The sequence below is a fragment of the Osmerus mordax genome, chromosome 4, assembly GCF_038355195.1.
Source record: "Osmerus mordax isolate fOsmMor3 chromosome 4, fOsmMor3.pri, whole genome shotgun sequence".
NCBI classification, from domain to species: Eukaryota; Metazoa; Chordata; class Actinopteri; order Osmeriformes; family Osmeridae; genus Osmerus; species Osmerus mordax.
The window spans coordinates 16811248-16835255 of record NC_090053.1 but is presented as its reverse complement, the minus strand read 5'-3'; the positions used below and the strand labels follow the sequence as shown (position 1 = coordinate 16835255).

General features: G+C 46.2%; 2 protein-coding genes across 2 annotated transcripts in view; one reads left to right on the top strand and one right to left on the bottom strand.

Moving 5' to 3' along the window:
- The window catches only part of tmem117 (transmembrane protein 117), a 30355-nt gene that overhangs the window by 817 nt on the left and 5530 nt on the right, over window positions 1-24008 (top strand). Inside the window, exons 2-5 of the mRNA XM_067234988.1 lie at window positions 12812-12944; window positions 19978-20077; window positions 21329-21426; window positions 22686-22845. Of these exons, the coding sequence (XP_067091089.1) occupies window positions 12812-12944; window positions 19978-20077; window positions 21329-21426; window positions 22686-22845 (491 nt within the window). The remainder of the gene's footprint in view (window positions 1-12811; window positions 12945-19977; window positions 20078-21328; window positions 21427-22685; window positions 22846-24008) is intronic.
- LOC136942572 (lysophosphatidic acid receptor 6-like) lies at window positions 4950-7241 on the bottom strand. Its single transcript, XM_067235545.1, has 2 exons — window positions 7123-7241; window positions 4950-5950 (listed from the first exon to the last, which is right to left on the bottom strand). The coding sequence occupies exons 1-2, from the start codon at window positions 7169-7171 to the stop codon at window positions 4950-4952; spliced, it is 1050 nt and encodes a 349-aa protein (XP_067091646.1). The 5' UTR covers window positions 7172-7241.

The window sequence follows — 24008 nt, the reverse complement described above, 5'->3', positions numbered from 1 at the left end:
CCACAGACCGTAAATAGAAGGTGGAGATCATGACTCTATAAATGTAAAATGGTGCAGTGTTTGCTTCACAGGCAAATGGCCCGGTTGTCAATGCTTTGGTAGATAGATGGGGAACTTCTAAAGTTACTGCGGTTTTAGAAGGATTTAACTAGAACGTTCAACAAAACCCAGACTCTCAAGCCTTGTTGCATATTTACACTTAGTTCAGTAGAAGGACTCATGCACAGAGTAAGATTTATTTTCCAAACAATGGCCACTTTGAGAAACCCCTTTTGACATTGATGTGTTTTTATAATTCTTCTGACCATGACATGGATTTCAGTGGAGTCGAGCTTTCAGATTGGATGTGTTCCGAGGGCATCAGGCAAGAGAGGAAAGAGGACAGGGAGCAGACCTCATGCTGTAGCCAGGTGAAGACTAATGCAATTCGTGAGCCCTGGTGTTGCAAAGGGTGGAGAGAGAGAGCAGGAGGAACAGATGGTGTGAGAGAACATTTGAGTATTTGTATGAGTGCTTGTATGATTAAGCAAGGCTGTAAGAGAGTGAGGCATGGCAACATATTGAAAGGGAGAGGGAGAGAGATGGATGGATGGCACGGTTGGAAAAGAGCTTTTCAGTTCAACATTATTTCAAGGCTGTTATGTAATCCCTAAAATGCAAGATGAGCAGACCACAGGCCTCCGTGAGTGACTGTACTGTACATCGAGATATCATCCATTATGGATCATTAAAACAAGCATAGAGCCACTACCCAGACTACTGCACACCCTGCTGCTCCCACTACCCAACAGCAAGCACTCTTCTCATCCAATGATGTGTGTAGGCACACTTATCTATGTGTAATATCTCACTGACCAAAATGAAGAAATGTGAAAGATTCTAAATTGATGGTGGTTTAGGGTCATTATTCTTGCTGAAGTCAAGTTTCATATTGTGGGTATTTGTCGTGTTCGTGAGTGTTTGAACAAATGAAGGATTCTTGCGTAACGCGGATTGGACTAACCATGCTGTTGTTTGCAGGCATGTTATTTAAACCATTTGTAACCAAATAGAGATCTACACATTGTTTGTCTTGCTGACACATTCACTGAATCGTTTATCATTTATGTTGGCCTAGAAAAATCTGCATTTCATCCACAAATTTTCTGGCAAATTACACCACCTCCTCCCACTGGCCATGTTGCCGTTTTCACAGAGCACTAAGCGCAATATGTGATTTCACCAGAGGCCACTCAAAACGTGAAGCTCATTTATGACAAAATGCATTCCAAATAAACACTCTATTGTTGAATGAGCTGTGGCTCGCCTGGCTTCATCTTGAACAAGAACAGAAGGTGATGAATGCTAACTGACAGACTATGTGGGTTAAGACTAGCCCGAGGCACACGGGACACCCTGGAATGCTTCCCACAGACACCCCTGGCTGTGTGTCACTCTGTCGAGTGGCGTGTCCCTTGTGTGTCTCCTTGTCCCCTCAGCAGAATGGCCGTGTCTGTCCCTTTGTCCTAACAAGAGCAGTACTTTGGGGTTTGTTCGTTCTCGTAAACTGTAGCTTGTATGTTTTACGGAATCACCCTTTAGATTTCCAAACCATGTATCTTAATTTATGTCTTGTTTTATGCGTCTCCCAATCAGAGGATTGCCTCTAAGTGAATGTACTGTGTCGGTCCACAAAGCCAACTCATTTCTTCTAGTCTGTTATACTGGTCCAACACAGTTGGCCAACAAGATTTATGGCCTGACATTACTTGCGCACTAGATAATGAAAAGCAGTAAATTTTATTTTGTGCTGCATGGGGTTTAGCATAAACATAATGTATGCATGTCCCTTTTCACCAGGCTTGTGCTTCTGTTCCAACATGACTACATCTAAGTTGTTCATTAGCAAACATCAGCGTTCGTTTTTTGGAATGAAGTTGATGAAAATGTCTCCGGACATTTATTTACATTTACATTTAGTCATTTAGCAGACGCTCTTATCCAGAGCGACTTACAGTAAGTACAGGGACATTCCCCCCGAGGCAAGTAGGGTGAAGTGCCTTGCCCAAGGACACAACGTCAGTTGGCATGACCGGGAATCGAACTGGCAACCTTCGGATTACCAGCCCGACTTCCTCACCGCTCAGCCACCTGACTCCCTATTTCCCTCTGATCACTGAAGTGGTTCTCCTGATGAGTCCAAACCCCTGGGACCTGTGATCCTCATGCAGGAGGTGATGGTAACCATGGCCCCCCTGCCGTGTTCCAGTGTGTTGAGAACGTGGAGCCTGTTGTGGTGTGTCGTGCAGAACGCAGCTCTCCTCCGTGGAAGTCTGCTCCCCTAGATCCTTAACCGGAGCCCCAGGGAAGCCATCTGGGCCTTGTCACATCACATGTCGTTACAGTGGTACGTTGTGGCTAGGAACGCTGCGTGTGGCATTATGACTGGGGGTTGGAGTGTGTGTGTGTGTGTGTGTGTGTGTGTGAAAGAGTGTTTGTGTGTGTGTGTGTGTGTGTGTGTGTGTGTGTGTGTGTGTGTGTGTGTGTGTGTGTGTGTGTGTGAAAGAGTGTTTGTGTGTGTGTGAGTGTGTGTGTACATGTGCTATATGCGCTTGGATGAGAGGAAGGTGTGTATTAGTTTGCACTGCATACATTGTCTGCATACAATATGCGTTCATTACATGTTAATGTGCGTGGGGAAAGTGTAGTAACAGGGAAAATCAGGCTTAACACAGTGACATGACCTTTTCACCACCCCTGTCATTAGCTTTCTTTAATAAAACGACATCAATGCAAACCTCTGTTAGTTTGACTGGAGAGGTCGCCCTCTCACAGTAAATAATAGAGGGCTGCTGGTACCAGGGAAAGACAGCACCCCTGTGGCTTAATGCTTAATTTACACTGCTGCACTTCACACATGCACCAGCAGACTGAGGCTGGATTTAGACTGATGTGTCTCAATGCAGTATTGATGTGTGTGCAGCGAAGCATTAAACTTTCTGGAATCCACTCGAACCTGAGAAATTTGTACTCACCTCTTCCCACGTTGCCATGTTGCCCTTCTGATGCTTTTGGCTCTCTCGACTATGTGAGGTTTGTAGAGAGCTTCAATTCTACATCGACTTCAAAATGGACTTCCTCGTCCTTCAGTGTGTCCATTACCCTTAAAGTACCCTGCTTCCTGTTTTAGATATGTCTCCTCCAGTGTATGGCAGAAGCTGAGGAAGTTTGTTTTCATAGCTAGTGTACTCCAACTCCTTTTCTGCCCGTGGACAATAGTCTCTATGGTAGCTTTTTATCATCTTGTGATCACTGCTTTGTTTGTCTTATGTCGAAGCAATCAATGTCATTGTTAAATTGAATACTTGATTCCAAAAATAAACATACTGAACTGTCATTCAGTTCTGAATGATTAAAGGTTGAAGCAATGTAGGTGTTTGCCCAAAGTAAAGATGGAGAGAGTGGGCGAAAGGGTAAGATAGAGGGGAGAAAAGAGAGATGACACTGAATGAAACTGGCGAAGGAAATTGCTTGTTTGCTTAAGATGAAAAGAATCCTGAGTATACAGCTCTTATCCTTAGCCCTAAAGAACTGAGGCTCATAATTGAACAGGGGAAGTGCCTGTGGATGGTCCCAGTCATCCCTGTGTAAACACCCCCAGTATTAGAAGCTTCCATCCTCTCCCAGAGGATGCAGGCCTGTTATCACTTCTCAGGTGATTTATTGGCCAGACTCAAAGTCACCATTGGCTATAGCTTTCGGGACCCCGGAGACTGTTGTCATGGTTATTCCTGTGCCGACTGTAATGCTGTAGCTCGGCAACACAGCTGGCGATGTGATGGATGAGGGACTTAAGTTTTAGCAGGCTGATATTCAGATTAAGGGGCTCCCTAGAAAATATGTCTGTGTATGTGTGTGTGTGCATGTGTGTGTGTGTGTGGATCCCATAAGGGAATGGGAGTCTTGGTCTGCTGCAAGTGTGTTTGTGGGCTAACAAATTTGATGGCGCTCTAATAAAAATAAGGGACCCACATACCTAGATGCATAGAAAGTGGGTCATGCACACCATCGGCTCAAATCCCATTTTATATGGATAGCATTTTTATAAGCAATGTAACACAGGGCTCCACATGTTCCCATAGACCTGCACCTAAAACCCTCCAAGAAAACAAGGGGAGAGAGAGAGAGAGAGAGAGAGAGAGAGAGAGAGAGAGAGAGAGAGAGAGAGAGAGAGAGAGAGAGAGAGAGAGAGAGAGAGAGAGAGAGAGAGAGAGAGAGAGAGAGAGAGAGAGAGAGAGAGAGAGAGAGAGAGAGAGAAGAAAGTGGGATTAGAGAATGCGGAGGGTCAAAAAACGGAAATAGTAAGGGTGAGGTACCCACCAGTTAAGTGTAAACTAGAGCATCAGCTCAATCATAAGGCTTGAGTGGATATGATAAAATGATATAGCCTCAAACACAAGACAATGTCAGCCTCCCTGATTGAACCAGAACGTCTGTTCCAGAGGAGAGACGCTCTACATAGAGAAGCCCTGTCCTCCGACCGTTTCCATCTTGCAACACACAGTAACTCACCTTAACATCCATGCTACACACACCGTCCCACACAAGTTCAGGTTCACTTTATTTGTCATTTCAAATCATTTCATCATTGTCATTTCATTTCAAAGTAGTACAATACAGACATACAGTGCAATGAGATATCATACCACACAGGCACTCGATGCTATCCAATCATGGGTTTTCTACAGGAGAGTTTGCCAGGGACGTTGGTCAGGTGACATCATCACCAACAGTTACTTTACCTCTGTTAAGCCTCAGTATATTCTATGCTGTTATGGTTTGATCATCTTTTCCATATCCATGTTTGATCAGTACAGTAGGTGATAGTTAGTCTATGATGGTGTATTCACAGTTGGGAGGGGGGGGGATTTTACCCCTCCAATGCTCTACCACTGAGGTATCCCTCACCCTCATCCATCCACCCCCACTCTCCTACTAGCTCTGCAGCACAGCCCTTTATAGCGGCCTCTCCTGCAGTCCAGCAGCCTGCCCAGGAACCTCTCGCTGGCCAGGATATACAGCACAGGGTCCAGACAGCAGCCCACAACACTCAGGGCCACCGAAAACTCAAAGGAGGCGTACAGCTGGCTGCTGTTGGCTGCTGTGATTAGGTCGTGGCTCCTCATGTAGACCTCGGTCATGATCATGATGTGGTACGGTGCGTAGGACACCATGAACACCAGCAGGGCGCCGGCGATGAGCAGCGTGGGTTTGCCTACCCCCTTCTTGCCCCCACCCCTGCGTTTCCCCCTGGCGAGACCCCGTAGCACCCTCAGCATCAGCACGTAGAGCACGACCGTGATGCCAAATGGCAAGGCGAAGCCCAGCAAGGTCCTGAGGGTGGCGGTAGTCGCGACGTAGACGAAGGGACCCTGGAGGTGGCCCATGCACACCGTCGCGTTCCCCGGACGGTTGACGGCGAAGGTCACAAACGAGTCAGGGATGGAGGTAAGGACGATGGCCACCCAGGTGCAAGCAGAGCAGAACTTGGCTTTACCCACACCCCACCACCGGAGAGAGCTGACGGGGTGGACAGTGCGGGCGTAGCGGTCGAAGCTTATGAGGGTGAGGAAGAAGACGCTCCCGTAGATGTTGACGTTGAAGAAGATCTTTTTGAGCTGGCAGAAGATCTGGATGTCCCTGTGGTAGGGCTTTTCCAGGTTGAAGTAGATGGTGAAAGGCAGCATGAGGATCCAGGCCAGGTCACACAAAGCCAGGTTGAGCAGGAAGATGTTGCTGGTGCTGCCGGTTCTCCAGAAGCAGGTATAGTGGAACAGCGCCGCTATATTACCCACAATCCCCACGGGCAGGGCGAAGGAGAACAGGACCAGGAGGATGTAGCAGTACCACCTGCCGTTCTCAAACTGGCTGCAAAACTCTGTGGACTGGTTGAGGTGCTCCAGGACCGGCACTGTGGTTTGGGATGAGAACAAAACAGATGAGTCAGTTACCGTCTGAGTAATACTGTTTACTGGGTCTTGCCGTGGAACAGACACATTGAATTCAAATTGAGCAGCTTGTATTTACTCAGAAATGACCTCAATGGCTTTTCTCAAGATCACATGACAGTGCAGCTCATAGGAAGTGCTTAAGGTGTTTCTTACCATATGGTGCAATCTGGAACAAACTTGTATGAACATCCAAGTGCAAGTTTTATGCAGAGTGCAAGACATAGTTGGCTGAATTGATTTATGTAAATATTCTTAATTTAAGAACATTCTTTTGATCAAATGAAGATGGATCATTTGAATAAAATATGATTGTTCGGCCTGGTTCTGGAACGATCTCAGTCTCCAGGTGTCGCAGCTATGTCAACAGGGTGTGACAGCTTGACGATTTGCTTAGAATAATACAACTGAGACTTCACTGTTGATCTATTGCCTTCAATATGGAAACCCTTTTTTCACAGGCGGATCAAGGAACAGGAGGTACCACATTACAACATATACACATATAAAACACTGTGACAGGATCTGCTGACTTGTTAACAGAGAACAGTTTTTGACTTTTGGCACATAATGTCGAGTGAGTTTTCATTTGATTATTGTTGTTGTTTATATTTTTCATCTCGGGGTTATTATTTGTGTTCAGAATAGTGTGCTACAGAACAAGCAAGGCACATGGAATATATTTGACCAAGACCAGATTCAATTATGACCCTTCTTTCTATCACAGTACATTTGATTTGAATACACAGTGTGTCAATTAGTAGGGAGTCAGGTGGCTGAGCGGTGAGGGAATCGGACTAGTAATCCGCAAGTTGCCAGTTCGATTCCCTGTCATGCCAACTGACGTTGTGTCCTTGGGCAAGGCACTTCACCCTACTTGCCTCGGGGGAATGTCCCTGTACTTACTGTAAGTCGCTCTGGATAAGAGCGTCTGCTAAATGACTAAATGTAAATGTCTAAATGTAATTAAATGTATATTGCAACAACTTGACATTATATGTAACCTGCACAGCGAATTTCAGGAATGTTCTATTTACATATAGATCCACCCTTACAACCAAGAGCACTCCTGATGTTTAATGTACACCTTGACATTTGCTGGGTATATAAAGTGTTCCAAGCGAGCGGGCCTTACCCTGTGTGTCGATAACGAGCGTTCTGTTTAAGCGCAGGAGTGGAATCATGATGACAGGAGACGTCTCCCTCCATCTGCTGCCCTCGCGTCTCTCCCTCCGTCTGCTGCCCTTGCGTCTCTCCCTCCGTCTGCTGCCCTCGCGTCTCTCCCTCCGTCTGCTGCCCTCGCGTCTCTCCCTCCGTCCACCCTTCGCGTCTCTCCCTCCGTCTGCTGCCCTTGCGTCTCTCCCTCCGTCTGCTGCCCTCGCGTCTCTCCCTCCGTTTGCTGCACTCACGTCTCTCCCTCCGTCTGCTGCCCTCACGTCTCTCCCTATGTTTGTTGTCCTCGCGTCTCTCCCTCCGTCTGCTGCTCTCGCGTCTTTCCCTCCGTCTGCTGCCACCGCGTCTCTCCCTCCGTCTGCTGCTCTCGCGTCTTTCCCTCCGTCTGCTGCCACCGCGTCTCTCCCTCCGTCTGCTGCCCTCGCGTCTCTCCCTCCGTCTGCTGCCCTCGCGTCTCTCCCTCCGTCTGCTGCCCTCGCGTCTCTCCCTCCGTTTGCTGCCCTCACGTCTCTCCCTCCGTCTGCTGCCCTCACGTCTCTCCCTAGGTTTGTTGTCCTCGCGTCTCTCCCTCCGTCTGCTGCTCTCGCGTCTTTCCCTCCGTCTGCTGCCACCGCGTCTCTCCCTCCGTCTGCTGCTCTCGCGTCTTTCCCTCCGTCTGCTGCCACCGTGTCTCTCCCTCCGTCTGCTGCCCTCGCGTCTCTCCCTCCGTCTTTTGCACTCGCGTCTCTCCCTATGTCTGTTGCCCTCGCGTCTCTCCCTCCGTCTGCTGCCCTCGCGTCTCTCCCTCCGTCTGCTGCCCTCGTGTCTCTCCCTATTTCTGTTGCCCTCACGTCTCTCCCTCCGTCTGATGCCCTCGCGTCTCTCCCTCCGTCTGTTGCCCTCACGTTTCTCCCTCCGTCCACCCCTCGTGTGTGTCTCCTCCCTCTGGAGCCGTCTGCCTCTCTGGCCGTGTTTGCATGTGTGTTTCTACGTGTTTCTATGTGCGGACACCTCTCTGTGTGTGCGTCTCTGTTTTGGTTTCTGTTTGTTTGACCTGTGACCTTTGTGCTGCTCCAGTTTGTCAGGATCTGTTTGTTTTTCCGTCTGGCACCAAGCCTCCTGTCTGTCTGTGAGAAGGACTCAGGTGTTTCATTGTCCTTTAGACAAAAGACGTGTCCCTCTTTAGATTCTACGGTTCTATGAAAAACCCACTGGCGACCTGTATTCACCAAAGACCTGGTGGTGTTGACTCACATTAAATTATAATGTTACCATGAAGTGGCAGTAGCGTGCCTCAGGCCTTGTAGTACTAATCTATCCAGTTAGAATGTACTTACATTGTACTGCCACTAGATGGAGACGAGGCTGCATGTTTGAGTTCAGATCGTTGCCTCATGACTCATGGTCGGGGAAATAGAAGATATTATCAGTTAATATATGTACATTTACATTTTATTCATTCAGCAGACAATTTCATCAAAAGGGACATATAAATAGTTCATATATCTACTTATGCAAGTATATGTATATTATACAATAATAACTGAACCGAAACGCTGCCACGGATATACCTGGCACTCATAACTTTAGTCTCCTTACGCAACTGACTGTAAAATTGTAGTTAAAACGTTTTGTGCTTGTTTGTGTGTCTTGTGTGTGTGTGGTTAATGTGTATCTGTTTGTGTGTGTGTGTGTCCCATCGGGTGACTTAGAAGGGCGCTCATGAATCACTCCTTATCTGAGCTCAGTGCTTGGTGGGTATGATGACTCAAAGTGTTTGGCTGAAGAATCTTGAATCACCTCTTAGTTAAATCTCATTTCAGATTGGCTGTGAGAAGTCCACCATGCTCGCTGGCGGGGCCAGCCGCTCTAAAAGTCAGATCAGTTGATACACACACCACGCCTGCATCAGAGCTGTGGCTTCATCTGCACTGAAGGCAATTAAGTTCACTCATGCAGACCAATTCAATTATGCAACCGAGGTGAACCCCGAAATACCACAAACCGTACTGTCCTCCTCCAGGCATCTGCACAACAAATCACATCTTCAGGAGCGTTTGAAGTGTAAACTCCACATGTGGATAAAGTAATGTGGCTGTTTACTGTATCTCTGCAAGGATATTCATGTGTATGTGTGGGCATCCGTTAGGGGTGGGAATCTTTTGGTACCTCACGATACCTCAAATCGGTTCTTCTATCGATTTTTTATCAAATTTCGATTCAATATATGCTTACATTTGATTCCAGTTTGCTGTTTAGGGTTACTTGTTTTTATTTGACTGTGATAGGCAGTTAAGTGTTGCAGAAAAAAAAGAAAACATTTCAAAACTAGAGAGGATACAATTTCTGGGGAAATTGTAGGGTGTGCTTGCTTGCGTCGGTTGCACAGGGGTCTGTATATTTTATATAAAAATGCATCGGGCCTACTTATTATTTATAAAGATTACATAGATTTAAAAGCATCTTTTTTTTGCTGCTCATTTACAACTCAAAATACGAGTGAAGTGTAGAATGAAATATGATGTCTTCTCATTTCCCCTGCAAGAGGCAGCTGACAGGCTGAATCAAAACGAATACATTTGGCAGACCGGTGTAAAAATTGACCTAATCTCTATGACTTAAACGTCCTTTTAAGTTGTCCCTTCTCGTGATATTTTCAGGCATTTAGCCTACTCATATTGCATTCATTCATTAATAAAGAACCCCCTTTGAAGATTATTCTACGACTTTACCGGCAGAAGATAGAATCGCGATTCAAACAGTACCATCTGCTAACTGAAAATATGCCCCCAAAAACGTACATAAGCTTGACATTTATTTAGTGGAAAATCGCTCATTCATAAAAAGCTCACTGGTAGCGATCATTGTCAGTAACAACGCAAAATGCGATATAGCCCTGTGTGGAGAAGCTGCCCCGGTAAATTCTACTACTACAGTACAGTACTAGACTACTGCTGTGTTCGTCTTGGTAGCGATTGCATTGGTTGAATTCGATTTAATGTTCCGTTGTACGGTTTAGGCTGAAATTAATTATTTTCATGAACAGATTGACAAAGTTTAGGCTGTGGCAATGAAGTTCAGGTTAGTAGTCAGATTGTTTCAACTATTGAAAGACTTTTGAGTAAGGGGAGTGCCGAACATGTTCTGTCGCCGTTTGAACAGCTGAGGAGTTTTTGTTAGCTACTCACACTAGTGTCTCGGGTAGGCTACAGCGTTGCAGTGAGCTACACTGGTTTGAAACCACAGGTAATGGTAATTTCACCAAATTACCAAATAAATCCTACAACGAAAATGTATATGTGAGGAATGTTTATATTAACGATTGAAAACAGATACATCATAGACCACTGTAGTATGTGTTGCCCGGGCAACACAGGCTAATGTCATGATGCTAATACTTCAGTGAAATAGTAGACTACTGTTTCCGAAAGTAGATGTACTTCCTTAATAATATCAGCTTATATTGTACATTACACATCACAATTGTGTGTCATATCACAAAGTAAAATGAGTAAATAGTTATCACCCTGGCCTCTTTTCTTGTGGCGTTTCTGCAGCTGCCTTGCAGTAAAGCTATAGATAGCCTAGCTATCCCCCAAGTTAACAGATGCGAAACGAATGTTCTGCCAAAGGTAGTCACGCGTGTTTTCGTGACGTTAGTGACGCAGTGACGTTAGTAACGTCAGTGACTGTGGCTAGCAAATTAGCCACCGTTAGCTTCACTTTTCGCCACAAAAACTTAACTTAAGCCTAAACCATGCAACGGAACGTAAATTCCAATAGAAGCAACTCAATCGCTACCAAGACGAAACCTTTGACACCTACGTTGTCTATGTAGGCCAAATATTGACTGAGTTTTAGGGGGGCAAAAATAAATAAAAATAATAATATATATGTGAGAGAACAAAGGTTGTGCTCTCGCCGAAGGCTTGAGCACACCCAATTAAATAAATCAATTAATATCGATTTTTAAAATTTGTGAATCGATGTGAGACTGAATCAGATTCATATGTGAATCGCTTTTTCCCCCCAACCCTAGCAATCCATGCGAACGGGTGAGTGTGTGTTCGTATGGGTGCATCCTCCTCGTTGGGTTGGGTACAGTATCCTTGCAAGGTTGGTCCAAGATATGTCTTTGACTTCTTGAATTCCGAACTCAAACGGTGTCACTAAAATGACGGTTTGTTCCTGCTAGTCTGAATATCCCCATGCTACTGTATCAGTGTATGATCATGTAGGAGCCTGGAGAGGAATAGTATTTTCGATGGTCATCATTTTGCCCAGGACTGTGACCCTCTGAGGGAAAGTCAGCAGGTTTTATTTACAGAAATTAGATTTACAGTGTGCAGCGAGGATGGTGAGGTGACTGGGGTGAACCAGCATGCAAACCCACCACCCAAGCAGCCAGCCTCATGGTTAAAGTGACTGGAGCATAATGTAATAATTAGGGTTCGTTCAGCAGATGCTTTCATCCAAAATGAGATGGTGGGGAGGTGGGTGGGGGGTTAACCCACAACCTCTCGCTTGCGGTTAATCGCTCTGCCACTGAACCCTGCCCATCCCAATCTGAGCATTGTGTGTCGGCATGGAGACACAACAATGTTGTCTCTCCCAGGGGCTGTCTGTCACAGTGAGGCCTCTCTGGGGGGGAAGTCTGGTCTGTGCAGCATGATCCTGCTGTGTGTTCTGGCTCGGGATTTAAAAGAAGGAAGAGAGAAAACAGTCTTGTTTTTCTGGGATGGGGAATGCATTGTAGGACGAGGGCGAGTTGCCTGTGGTGTCGTGAGAGATTGGATATTTCCACTCTTGCACCAACAGTAATACTAATATTACAGTGCTATTACAGTATTTAATAATGACACAAATAGTTCTGTTAATACTGTATCCAGTAGCATACTAATACTGTAACCACTTTCATATTGTGTGCCTCTCTGCCTGGCCTTAATTCAGGCCAGAATAGATGTTTTTACTATTACATATACTAAAGATATTTTGCCATATTGGATACATCAACTGATATATCACTGCTGAATCCAAGAATAGAGCTTCATGTCTTCATGAACAGCCTGTCTGCCACCAGGGGTGGGTTATGATTTAGTATTCTGAGCAGAGGGCCGAGTTTCTGAATCAATCTCATGCTCTACCAGAGAGATATTTCCCCGTAATTTGATTCTCAGCCAAAAAGCTTGGGAAAAAAACAGCACAGGTCACAAATGTTTGAATAATCTGCCTAATCATGCTGATCGCTACCTCATCAGAACACACGCCAACATCAACGCCTGCAGCGGCATCCCCACTTGATTGCCGAAGATCATCCACTTAATTTTCTTTTCTTTCTCAATTGCTTCAGACCAAATAGCATTTCGATATATGTTGACCTTAAGCTCAACCAAAACGTTTATTTCATCCAGTCTGGTCTATACACTCGTCAGTTCATCCACCAAAGAAAATTACTTCAGGGTAGGGGAGCAGTGCTTCAAAACGATCTTTAATCATCGTTCCACTGTTCAAAGGGCAAATGTCTGACATGGCGGGGACATGATTGATGTGTGCGATCATAAACATTATCATTCATACTTCTCTTTTTCATTTGTGTCCATGAGGCGACAAGACTGAGCAACATAATGCCCTTTGAGCAGAGCCACTGAACGGCTGTCTTCCCCCTCACCTAGGTCGATATCTGCGTCTGAAAATGTTTCGCGAGGATCACGGCTCCTGGATGACCATGTTCTTCAGCACCATCCTCTTCCTCTTCATCTTCTCACACATCTACAACCTGGTCCTGCTGGTGGCAGGGAGCATGGGGTAAGACGCCACTCTACGGCTCCTCCTTCCGCCCTTCCACCCTCTCGTTTGTTAGAGTCCCGCTGCACTCTCTCTCTCTCTCTCTCTCTCTCTCTCTCTCTCTCCCTCTCTATCCCTCTTTTCCAGGCTGAGCGAGACATTGATCCGAACGTTTCGCCTGAGCTGCGGCTCAGGCGCACTCCGATCGATCGGAATCCCGACACTTCAAGTCAGGGTTAAAGGGGGAGGGGATGGATGGGCAGGAGGGGATACCTGAGAGATCACCATCCACACCTCCATAACTCTTCATCATGACGTACAGGGTAGCCATCTTGTCTTCCTGGCTTCCTCACCTGGTTGCCTGAAACTAAGATGGCTTAGCCTATCCAGATGTCCACCACCATCTCCCCATTTATCGTCCCCCAGCTGAAGGGCCAGATCTGAAATACACACACATCAATCCAGTGACAGGAATCCATTTGTGCGTTAGTGATCTGTCAGTCTCAGGGGAAAACATGCCCTTGTATCCAGACAGCTGTGAGGTCACGAGGTGGTGATATACCGCTTGTTTGTTTTTCTTGTAAAACATCAAAGTGACAAGAGTCAGTTCAAGCCCAAGTTGGCATTGAACTGGAGTGGGCAGTAACAAGATTTTTCATCTAGTGGATTCCTCTAAAGCAACAGATCTTCTCAGGACACAGAACAACAGGCAACAGGAAGGCTATTAGCTGGAAGGAAAGGTGTTGTTGTCTTTTGCGGGCAGAGGGATGGGCTTGTATAATCAGCCCATCCGTCACACCGGCCGGCGCTGTGACAGTGACATCCATCACGCCTGCTCTCTCTGGTTGGCTGAGGAGCAGCAACGCATCGCTGAGCAGAGGGGCCAGTCCGCAGAGACGATAAATGTTGCCCGCTCAGGAAAAAGTCCCATTTGCAGTCCCTCTGAGTGTGTCTGTCACAGAGAGGATTTCTTTTACCCTCCATTTCTGCCTTTTAGATCAACAGAGAGAAAAAGAGAGAAAGAGAGAGAGAGACTTGTACTTCAGAGCTGAAGGAGGTGTTGTGGAGGTAGGCCAGTACAAGTTGGACCACCATCACTGCATCTTTGTGCCATCCAGAATGTATTATGGTGTATGACTTATCACTTCCACAAAACGATGATTCATCTATTTATGTCTCTGAGAGATGTCTGCACTCACAACGGCAATGAGTCAGACATTTTCAATTGGTCTACTTCAGCTACTGTTCAGATAAAGCAAGTTTAGGTGTCGAAAAAGGATTCCGTCCCGTAAATTGAACAAATTATAATGCAAGCAGAGCAAACAAGGTTCTTTCAAACGCCTTTCAAAACAACCATTACCGAAGATTGAACTATTTACAACCTGGTCGTAAAAGCAGGCTTTGATGTGAGATTTCCAATGACGTCAGAGTCATGTAAGGTTTTCCTAAGAAAGATAGATGGCGCTGTTGCAGAACAAGTCAAATCCACCTGCCACGCAGCTGCAGCACAGCAAACCTTGTATTCCTGTACCCCTCTCTATCCCATACCGCCTTACCCTTATCCTGCAGCTCCTCCTGCCCCTCTATCCCATACCGCCTTACCCTATCCTGACGCTCCCCACGCCCCTCCTCAGGTTCCTCTCCAGACTTGGGCTCTGTCAGCTACCATTAGTGTTTACATCTCTGTTTGAGACAGACCTGTAAAGCAGTGTTCCCATTCTGCCGGGACGTTCCTCTAAAGACTCTGGACTGCAATGGGTTGGGAGGCAGACGAGAGGATGGGAAAGGAGGGAGAGGAGGATGGGAGAGTCGAGGAGAGGCGGGATGGAGAGGAGGGGGGGAAACGAGGGAGGGGGGAGGAAAGGGAAGGAGAGGAGGAAGGGAGAGGAAAGGAAAGGAGAGGGAGAGGAGGAAAGAGGAGAAGAAAGGAGGGGAGGGAGAGGCAGGCAGGCAGGCAGGGATGGCGAATGGAAGTATTCCAGCTCTGATGATGCAGTGAAACTTAAGTCTTTTGATCCGTGTCCAACCAAGCCTTTTCTGCATCCCCCCCCGTTCCCTCCCTCGCTGTGAGGCTGTTGTAGTTTTTACTGAGACGAGGCACAAAGGAGTACAATGTTCCCAGTGGAAGCTGCCCCTGGGTGGGAAGGAACAACATTTTCTCTATAAATCCGTGCCGAAAGAACTAGCTACAGTGAGGTATTATTGCCTGGTCTTTTAAAATGGTATCTTTGGTATTAGTTCAGAATAATACTGGCTCTAAAGGAACACACCATGATGCCCTGATCTCTGCATCCAACCAAGTGCCCTATGCTGTGGGAGAGGTCCTTCTGCTGGACTCCCACATAACGCAGACCACATATCGTTTCTGTCTCACACCCCTCTAAAGAGGTCTGGATGAAAGTCTCTGTGTGTGTGTGTGTGTGTGTGTGTGTGTGTGTGTGTGGGTGTTTCATTGATATGCTTTCATCTTCTTTGACCTTTCAAACCCCTCTGATTGAGCTAGTTTAATTAAAAGAACAGGTATACTCTCAAATATTGATCAATATAATATGTTTATTTATATATATATTAGCGACATCTTCTTTCAATATTTCCTCACATGCCATACAAGTGTGCAAATGATCATTGTTAGGGGAAGTGACACTTGCTGTTTCCTGCAGGCTAGGTATTTACTCACCATTAGCACAAGATTGATTCAATATAAGCCTTGTAGGTTCTCAAACATTGGCCAGACCTCGGCGGCGCATTAATCAAACATCCAGCCGTGACGTATAAGCCGATATTCAAGCCAATGACCTGGGGTCAACAGCTATCAAACAGTTGCCTACCTAGCCTATGTTATTACTGAAAAGGCCTGTCCATTGTGCAGTAATCCACACTTGTTACCAGCTCCACATCTGGTCCATTTGCATTTTAATGTAACTGTCAGATTAGAGGGCTGTTTGTGTGAAACCAGTGGAGTATGACCGCCCAGGGAGTTTGACGTCCTTCACCGGCACTCTGTCACGCCACGCAATCCCATTCTGACATCTTACGGCGCCATTACAGACAGAAATCAGCTCCTAATTAGACACTGTTATTTAATTAAGACGGCCCAATGTGTGGCAGGCACATTAATCATATCATGCCTAATTTAGCTAAGGGGCTAGGAAGGGGTTCTCCTCCTTACCTTGTAGAAGGAGGGGAGAAGGGAGTGAGGTATGAAAGTAAGGAGGGAAGGAGGAAGGGATGAAAGGAAGGAGGAGGGAGACAGAAGGAGACAGGGAGGTAACAGAGAGTAGCTCCCCTCTGAGCTGGATTATAGCACACATAATAGCATTTTCTCTGTTTACTACCGTCCCTCTGTCTCGCCTGTTAGCTCCTTTTCTCCCTGGTCATCCCTCCCTCTATCCTTTCATCCTTCCATGTCCATCCAATCATCCCTCCCTCTTTCCCCTTTTGTTTGTCTTTCTGTCTGTCTGTCAGTGAACTGGGGTAATGCCATGGACTAGCAGGGATTCAAAAAGCAGAATAAATGGCATGTTGTGGTATTTAGGTTCCCCCTGTGGAGCACGGGGAGCAGTGTAAGTCCCTGCCTACCTGCTGTATGGTTGTCTGTCTGCCTGCCTGCCCGTCTGTCTACCTGGCTGTCTACCTGGCTGTCTGTCTCTTTGATTGTCTGTCTGACAGTCTGGGAGGGAAGGTAGGAGGGAGGGAGGGAGGGAGGGAGGGAGGGAGGGAGGGAGGGAGGGAGGGAGGGAGGGAGGGAGGGAGGGAGGGAGGGAGGGAGGGAGGGAGGGAGGGAGGGAGGGAGGGAGGGAGGGGAGAGAGAGATTGAAGGAGGGTGTGTGGGAAAGCAGGAGGATTGAAGTCTTGTGGAGCCCCCTCCTAAGGTCATCCTAATGCACAGAAAGATACTAGAAAGAAACTGTCAACAGTACACACACACACACACAGTTACCTTGGCAACTGCTTGGGTCTACCGAGAATTGCAAAAATGAATAAACCTTATACATTTATGCCAGTGTTAGATTGATATGGGTGTGTGTGTGTCTGTTTGTGTATGTGTGCATACCATGTTTGTGTTTTCTTAAATGTCTCAAATTCTTTATTACATTTCATATCAGTCATTTATATCCACAAGAGAGAGGAAATCGTTATTTTATAGCTTGACGTTTTGCAAGCAGTGTACCATGGATCCTAATTGTGTCCGCAACCAATTTACCATAAAATATGATTTATAAAACTTGTCCTGACATTTCCAAATACCACACAGTGCAGAACCAGTTTTCACCTCCAGGGACATTAACAAAACTTTTTAAATTAGCATTTGAACCATTTCAATGTTTTCTTGGGATTCCTTTTTTTCAGCAAATAGATGATTTTTGTGTGCGTGTGCTATACCACTTGTGACCTTGAAAAGGAAAAGTGAATTTAGAAGCTACTAGGACCAGAAGTCGTACAGGTTTTTAGCTGCAGTTTAATGGAAAACTGATATGGTGGGTAGATAGTGTTGCAGTTTCCAGGGAGTTAGTCTGTTCGCAAACTCCCACTCCCCAGCTAAATAAGCAAGTGGAGTGAAAGGGACTTAAATTCTGCAGTCAGTTTAGTCTGATACTCTGGCAAATACGGTACATAGCTGATGGAGATAGAGCCATTCAGTTTCCTGAGATGGTGTGATGCTTGGTGTGTGTCAGGGTAACAGTTCTCTGGAACAATGATGCATTGTTGGTCTTCTGAAATGAGTTTTGATGGACAATCTACATAGAACACAAGCAGCACATCTCAATGTGGAGGTGGGTCTGGCAGAAAATATTTTTAAATCATTTTGTGAGACTGACTTGAGACAAGTTTTGGGGCAAAACATAATTAAATCACCCTCCAGAAGAGCGAACAAGTATAACAGTATAAGTGGGACAGTACAAGTGGACAGATGGGGATGGGGGGGGGGGGGGGGGGGGGGCTGTCGGTATTCGATGACTCAGTGCAGTCCAAGCTCTCACCATGCTGTTTTCTAAAAGCCTAATTACGGTCCTTGGGGCTGGCTGGGTGTTGCAGCCACTGGCCCATCAGGGAGCTGATCAGTCACTCAGTGACTGTGGTGATGTTCCCCTGGAAATGAACCCTCTCATTAATCCACCTTTGTAGCTCATTTCAATTTTAAGTAAAAAAAGGGCTGTTTCTGATCATTCTAGGACAGTCCCATACCCCAGTTCATGGTTGAAATAGCAGGCTTTTTTTGGTTTGATGTTGGTCTGATTCTTGGAGGGAGGGAGAGAACGTTGAGGGTTTGTCCTGATGCGAGGGGAAACTACCGGGGCCGATTTTAAGCCCGGTGTGTGGTGTTAGACTGCATTTCCTCAAATATCGATTGGGAAATTTTGCCTTGTGTAAATGACTCCCACTGGGATCTCCTTGGCAACTGGCCTGTGGCCAAATCCCTGAGTGTCTGTCTGACTTAATGCAGATATAAATCCCCGTTCTAATCAAGGGCTTTGATTTGCCAACCAAGGCAATGTGATAAGTCACCTTCAGACGTCACGTTTTCACTAATGCAGCTCTGTCACAACCAGTCTGAAAATGATACATTGATGTTGTATGATTTGTACTGCACCTTTAATTAATCTGACCCAACTGTATTTCTATTTTCATGAAGGGAGACGGAGAATACAGGTGCCATCTGGGGTCACTTGTTTGGCCTAGATAGTCATGTCTGTCCTGGAATGGCTTGATGAGTCTATTATGAATTAATGAGAAAAGGGAGGGACAATTGGCGTCAATTAAAAAGGAGCGCCTTTTAAACCTACCTAAGCTTTCTAATAGGATAAAGGGATTATTCTCTGCTGCTTCGAAAGGTTTGTCGGCTGTCGTTTTACAATACAATATTTTTTTAACAATAATTCCCACACCTGAAGGCTTATTAGAAACACTTAAAAAATGACAGGAACAAGGGAAAAGCGGCGCGGTCGACAATTTCTCTCTTTCCACTGTCTGCTGTCTCATAGAAAAAATGTCTATTGTGCAGAGGTCGAAACAGGGAACCAGAACCGAGGCGAATGGAGCTATTGACTTCAATTCATTGACCCCGTCGCAGCCCTGCTACCGAGCCTGTGTCTGCGGCCATCTATTATATTCATGAGGCTGGCCTGTGGGGGCCACGAGCCCACCTGCTCCACTCAGCCTTTGAGATGCTGTGAGGAGATCAAACAAGCTCCCTCACGCCTCCCTCCTCTTTCTCCTCTCCTCTCTATCGGGGGGTGGCAGTCGCATGCAGAAGGGGAATGACCTAGTTTCTCTCCCTGCCATTACCTAGATAGAATGGAGGAGAAGTGAAGACCCCGAACAAAAGCCTCTTGTCGTCTCCGGCTCCTGGAGAGGAGGCACTAACTAGGACTCTGAAGAATGCGTGTGATCTTTTCTCAAAGATAAAGTCATTTATTGAGTACCTTCATGTAACTGCGATGCCTCTGGTCTCTTTCCCAACGACAGCAGTCAAGTTTGCGCCCAAGCCCGGCAAGCAAAGCTAGGGGGTGGCAATCAGAGCTCATCCTTCGAGAGACGACAAGGGGGGTTAGAGAAACGTCAAATGACAAACCTCAGTGAATACTTTCAAGCGGTTCCTCTATGCAAATTGAAGACATCCGTCAGGGCCCGACTTCTGTAGATGCCACAGAACATCTTGAAATGTATTATGTCTGACAGAAAGCATCATGACACTTAGCAACACCCAACAATTTGGTTTTCTCTCCCTCTGTTGACTCTCCGTTACTTCACTCCCTCCTCTGCCTTTCACCACCCCCTCAACAACACGCACGCTCTCTTTTTCTATCTATCATTTTCTCTCTCTTCGTCCCTGATTTTCTCTGTACATTTTCCTTACTCTCAACCTCTCACTCTCTCTATCTCTCTGTCTTGTGTGCTTTCTCTCCCTCTATCTTCCTCTCTCTTCTCTCTCACCCTCTCTTTCTCTCTCCCCCTTTCTCTCTGTCTGTTTTTCTCACACCCTCTTTCTCTCTCTCTCTCTCTCTCTCTCTCTCTCTCTCTCTCTCTCTCTCTCTCTCTCTCTCTCTCTCAGGCCATACATGGTGACAGAGTACATGGGGATCAGAAACGAGAGCTTCATGAAGATCGCCGCGGTCGGGACGTGGATGGGAGACTTTGTCACGGCTTGGATGGTGAGAAAACTGAGATCGTAATTATTGTCCGTCAACCCTGAAATCAGAGCAGGCAGAGTACAGTACACAGGTGGACGAGATGTGAGGAGAGGAGAGGGGAAGACAGGAGAGGAGAGGGAGCACGTCTCCTCCTCCCCTTTCCCATCTCTTTTCATTTGTCAACATGAAGAGAGGAGGGTTCTCCAGTGGGAGTGGACTGCCTATGGTGTAGAGGAGTCTGACACCAGGCAGGCCGGAGAGACGACTTGAATCGCTCCCTAGCCTTCTGCATTAGTATTCCACAGTACAAACAGTAATGGGGGGGGGGGGGGGGGGGAGAAGGAAGGGTGGGGGAGCGCAAGACAGGTGAGGGGGGAAAGGAGAGAGAAAGTGAGAGCAATGGGGAGATGGATGGTAGAGTGTGAGCGAGGACGAAATAGAGAGAGAGAGAGAGAGAGAGAGAGAGAGAGAGAGAGAGAGAGAGAGAGAGAGAGAGAGAGAGAGAATAACTAGAACAAGAGGATGAGGGAAGCCAAAGTGCTGAATCCAGACTTTTTTTTTTGTACGTTCGATTAATTCAACGAGGCACTTCCAAGATGACCTCTGTGTCTCCTAGACAGAGCAGATTTGGGATGTGTCATCGGTAGATGTGTGGACAGGATATGGCTGCTTTATGCAACACTGCTCACGCCAGAAAGATTTCACTGATTCACAGAACCCAATCCTTTTCCACACTCCAGTATGTCTGCCAGAGTTAACACTGCCCTGTTGACAAATTTCCCTCGTCTTGATGAAGCATGCCCAAGGAAAGTCAGCATTTGCATAGTTGAGCATTAAAATCCTCTCAAATAGATGTTGATGCAGATCAGAGAAAATCTACTCAGCTTGATTACATTTAATGATTGACTATAAATTGCATTGAACCTATACAACAGAAATACATTATCAGGAAAGCTATGTCACTGAAATGGATTGGGCTATTCAATCCCCCATACAGTGCCATAGGCAAATGACAAGGGGAGATTCAAACAATCCATTATTAAACCATGTTACTCTTAATGAATGCTGTCCTTGATTATGCTTATAATTAACTGTATTCAGTGTTTCATTTGTAATGTGTTTATCAAGCTTAAATATTGTGTACATCTGCATTGTTGATAAAATAACTGGTTTCTGATGTATTGGTCTCTCAGCCCTGTGCAAAACATGTTCTTTTTTATAGTTATTTTGTCTCAGGTCAAGTACTACAATAGGTCCCTGTCTCCTTCCCAGGTAACTGACATGATGCTGCAGGATCAGCACTACCCAGACTGGGGAAAAGCTGCCAGAAGGTTCTGGAAACAAGGAAACAACAGGATTGTCCTCTTCTGGTGTGTTACCCATGTGGCTCATTATAAGACATGTAATAATTCATACTGCCTCCGACACACAGATGTGTGTGTGTGGGTCTGTGCGCGTTTGTGTGTACGTGTACATGTGTGTGTGTATGTGGGGGGGGGGGGGGGAGGGGTGCAGGTGAGCGTTGTCCAGAAACCCTATATTTATTCATGTATTCCACAAAAACCTGTGTTGACATTTTGTCGGCCCGTCTTTGGTGTGTATGTGTTGTGTGTGCCGTATTTAAGCATGGCTACACCCAGGGTCACACACAGTCAATAGCTCTGTTAATCTTCCTCCACTCAGCCTCATCACCTTTAATTAGATGAACAGACGGGAGAATCAATAGACATAGGCAGGTCACTGGGCCAGGTACCGCTCTGCTTACCTTACACATCATGGGGCTTGACCCATGTACACCTGCAACTGCCATGGCCAACGTCATGATCACCACTAGGCAATGCAGTCCAGTCCGGCTCGAAATCGAGTCCGGCTTGCGGACCCAGCGATATGCATTACAGCAAATCTAAATTGAGCTGGCAACTGTGGACAAGTAAAATGCGTTTGTGTTTAATACAGCAGCTGTGACAAAGGTGACCACAGCTTCAGAACTCCAGAGACTTCTCCTCCATTGTGTAATGTTTCCCCATAAAATTGATTGCTTCTCTGTTGGGAGGCAGGGAGAAAAGTATGGCTTTGTCCATCCCTCTGAAATCTTTGTCTTATTGATGGATGCCCCTGGTCTGACTGTCACAATCAATTTTAGATTTGACAAGCTATCATCTAAAATACTGGGCTCCAAAGTGGGATTGATAAATGTGCGGAGGAATATATTTTGACAATAAATGTCAAAGAGTCTTGGAGAATCACAGAGGCAGTGGTGAAAATCAGTCATCTGGAGGGAAGAAGAATCCACTTTCGAATGTTAAAAACCAAACAGCGTCTCATTATCGAGCACACAGGATATGATGCGGGTTGGCTGGATATGATGCGGGCTGGCAGCTCTATGTGCAATCCAACCAGATGCATAGGGAGGCATAAATATCCCAAAGGTGTACTCGTTTTGATAAAATTCTACATCAAAAATAAATATCCAATGATATTTGATAGCTCTATCAAGATTTCTTTCAACTCAAGGATACTATTGCCTGAGGGTATATCTGACCTGTGTGAGGTTAGGTTTAGCTAGTATTATGGATAGGTGTCCCACAGGGGAGTCCATTGAGTTCATTCTCCTCTCTCCTTTCTCCAGGACAGTGCTGATCTCCCTGACATCTGTGGTGGTGTTGGTCATCAGCACAGACTGGATCAGCTGGGACAACCTGAACCGGGGCTTCCTGCCTAGCGACGAGGTCTCCAGGGCCTTCCTGGCCTCCTTCATCCTGGTGTTTGACCTACTCATTGTCATGCAGGTGGGATGCTCCCCGGTGGCCAATTAAAAACAGAGAGTTGCGCATTCTCTCTCACACTCCCTCCTCTATCTCCAGCCTATCCCCTCACTTCTCCCTCCCTCCCTCCCTACCTCCTACTCCCCCCTCCCTCCCTCCCACTCCCCCCCTCCCTCCCTCCCTCCCATTTTCCTGCCTCCCTGCCTCCCCCCTCACACCCACTCTCCTCCCTCCCTTCTCCCTCATTTGCTTCAGTCACAGGGGCACTGCGGCACTGGGTCGAGGGAGACGTTTGATCGTTTTCCGAGCCAGCATGGCTACAGACCCTTCCTCTGCTGTTTGCTGCATCCATCCCTCCCTCCCCTCCACCCCTCCATGCAGCCAGATAACCCCAGACTTTAGCCAGAGAGTTGGCCACTTTCCTCTCCCCAGTGAGCGCCAGTGTTTTTTTAATGATGACTCATAAGATTTGAGTTTGTTTTTTCTCCCTCCCCTCTACCCAATGTCATCCATTCCGCAGGAGAATATACATCAATAAAGCTTGTGTCAGTGGCTCATGAATATGGAAATGTGTTTGTCTGGGTGGAAAAAATTGTTTCAAGGAGAGAGAGAGAGAGAGAATGTGTTCAAGCCAGTTGCTCCCAGCCAAATACAGACCCAGAGTGGGGTTTGAATGTAGGCCTAATTCAACATGGTTTCTCCAAATGTTTAATGAACATATTTCAGTGGCTTTGTTAGCACGCTTCAAAGGACATGTGGCAACCTAATGTTTAGTGTCCATTTAACGGTTGTTTCTACTTTGTTAACTCTAATTACCAACTAGCTGCTAATGTGCAAATCACCAGCTTTTTTATGTAACAAATATCTCAGTGCGCCCCTCCTCTACAAACTCACATGCTGTGTAGATGACTCAATTAGTTCGTTTTACAACAAATACCAGCACAATAACTGGAAGCAAATAATGATATGCCTTCAAAAGCAGAGTTTTGATTAGCCACTCTACTAAGATGGGCTTGATTGAATTATAAAATGGTTATGCCTTTGTCTATTCTTGTGAGATCCATTTCTCTGAGACAGCTGTACCCGTCTCTCTACAGATCCTCCCCAGAGACTAATGCTTCATGACCGGTGTATAAAGCTTCCTGTCAACCTTAACTTCCATATCCTGTTTCAGACCCGACCTGACA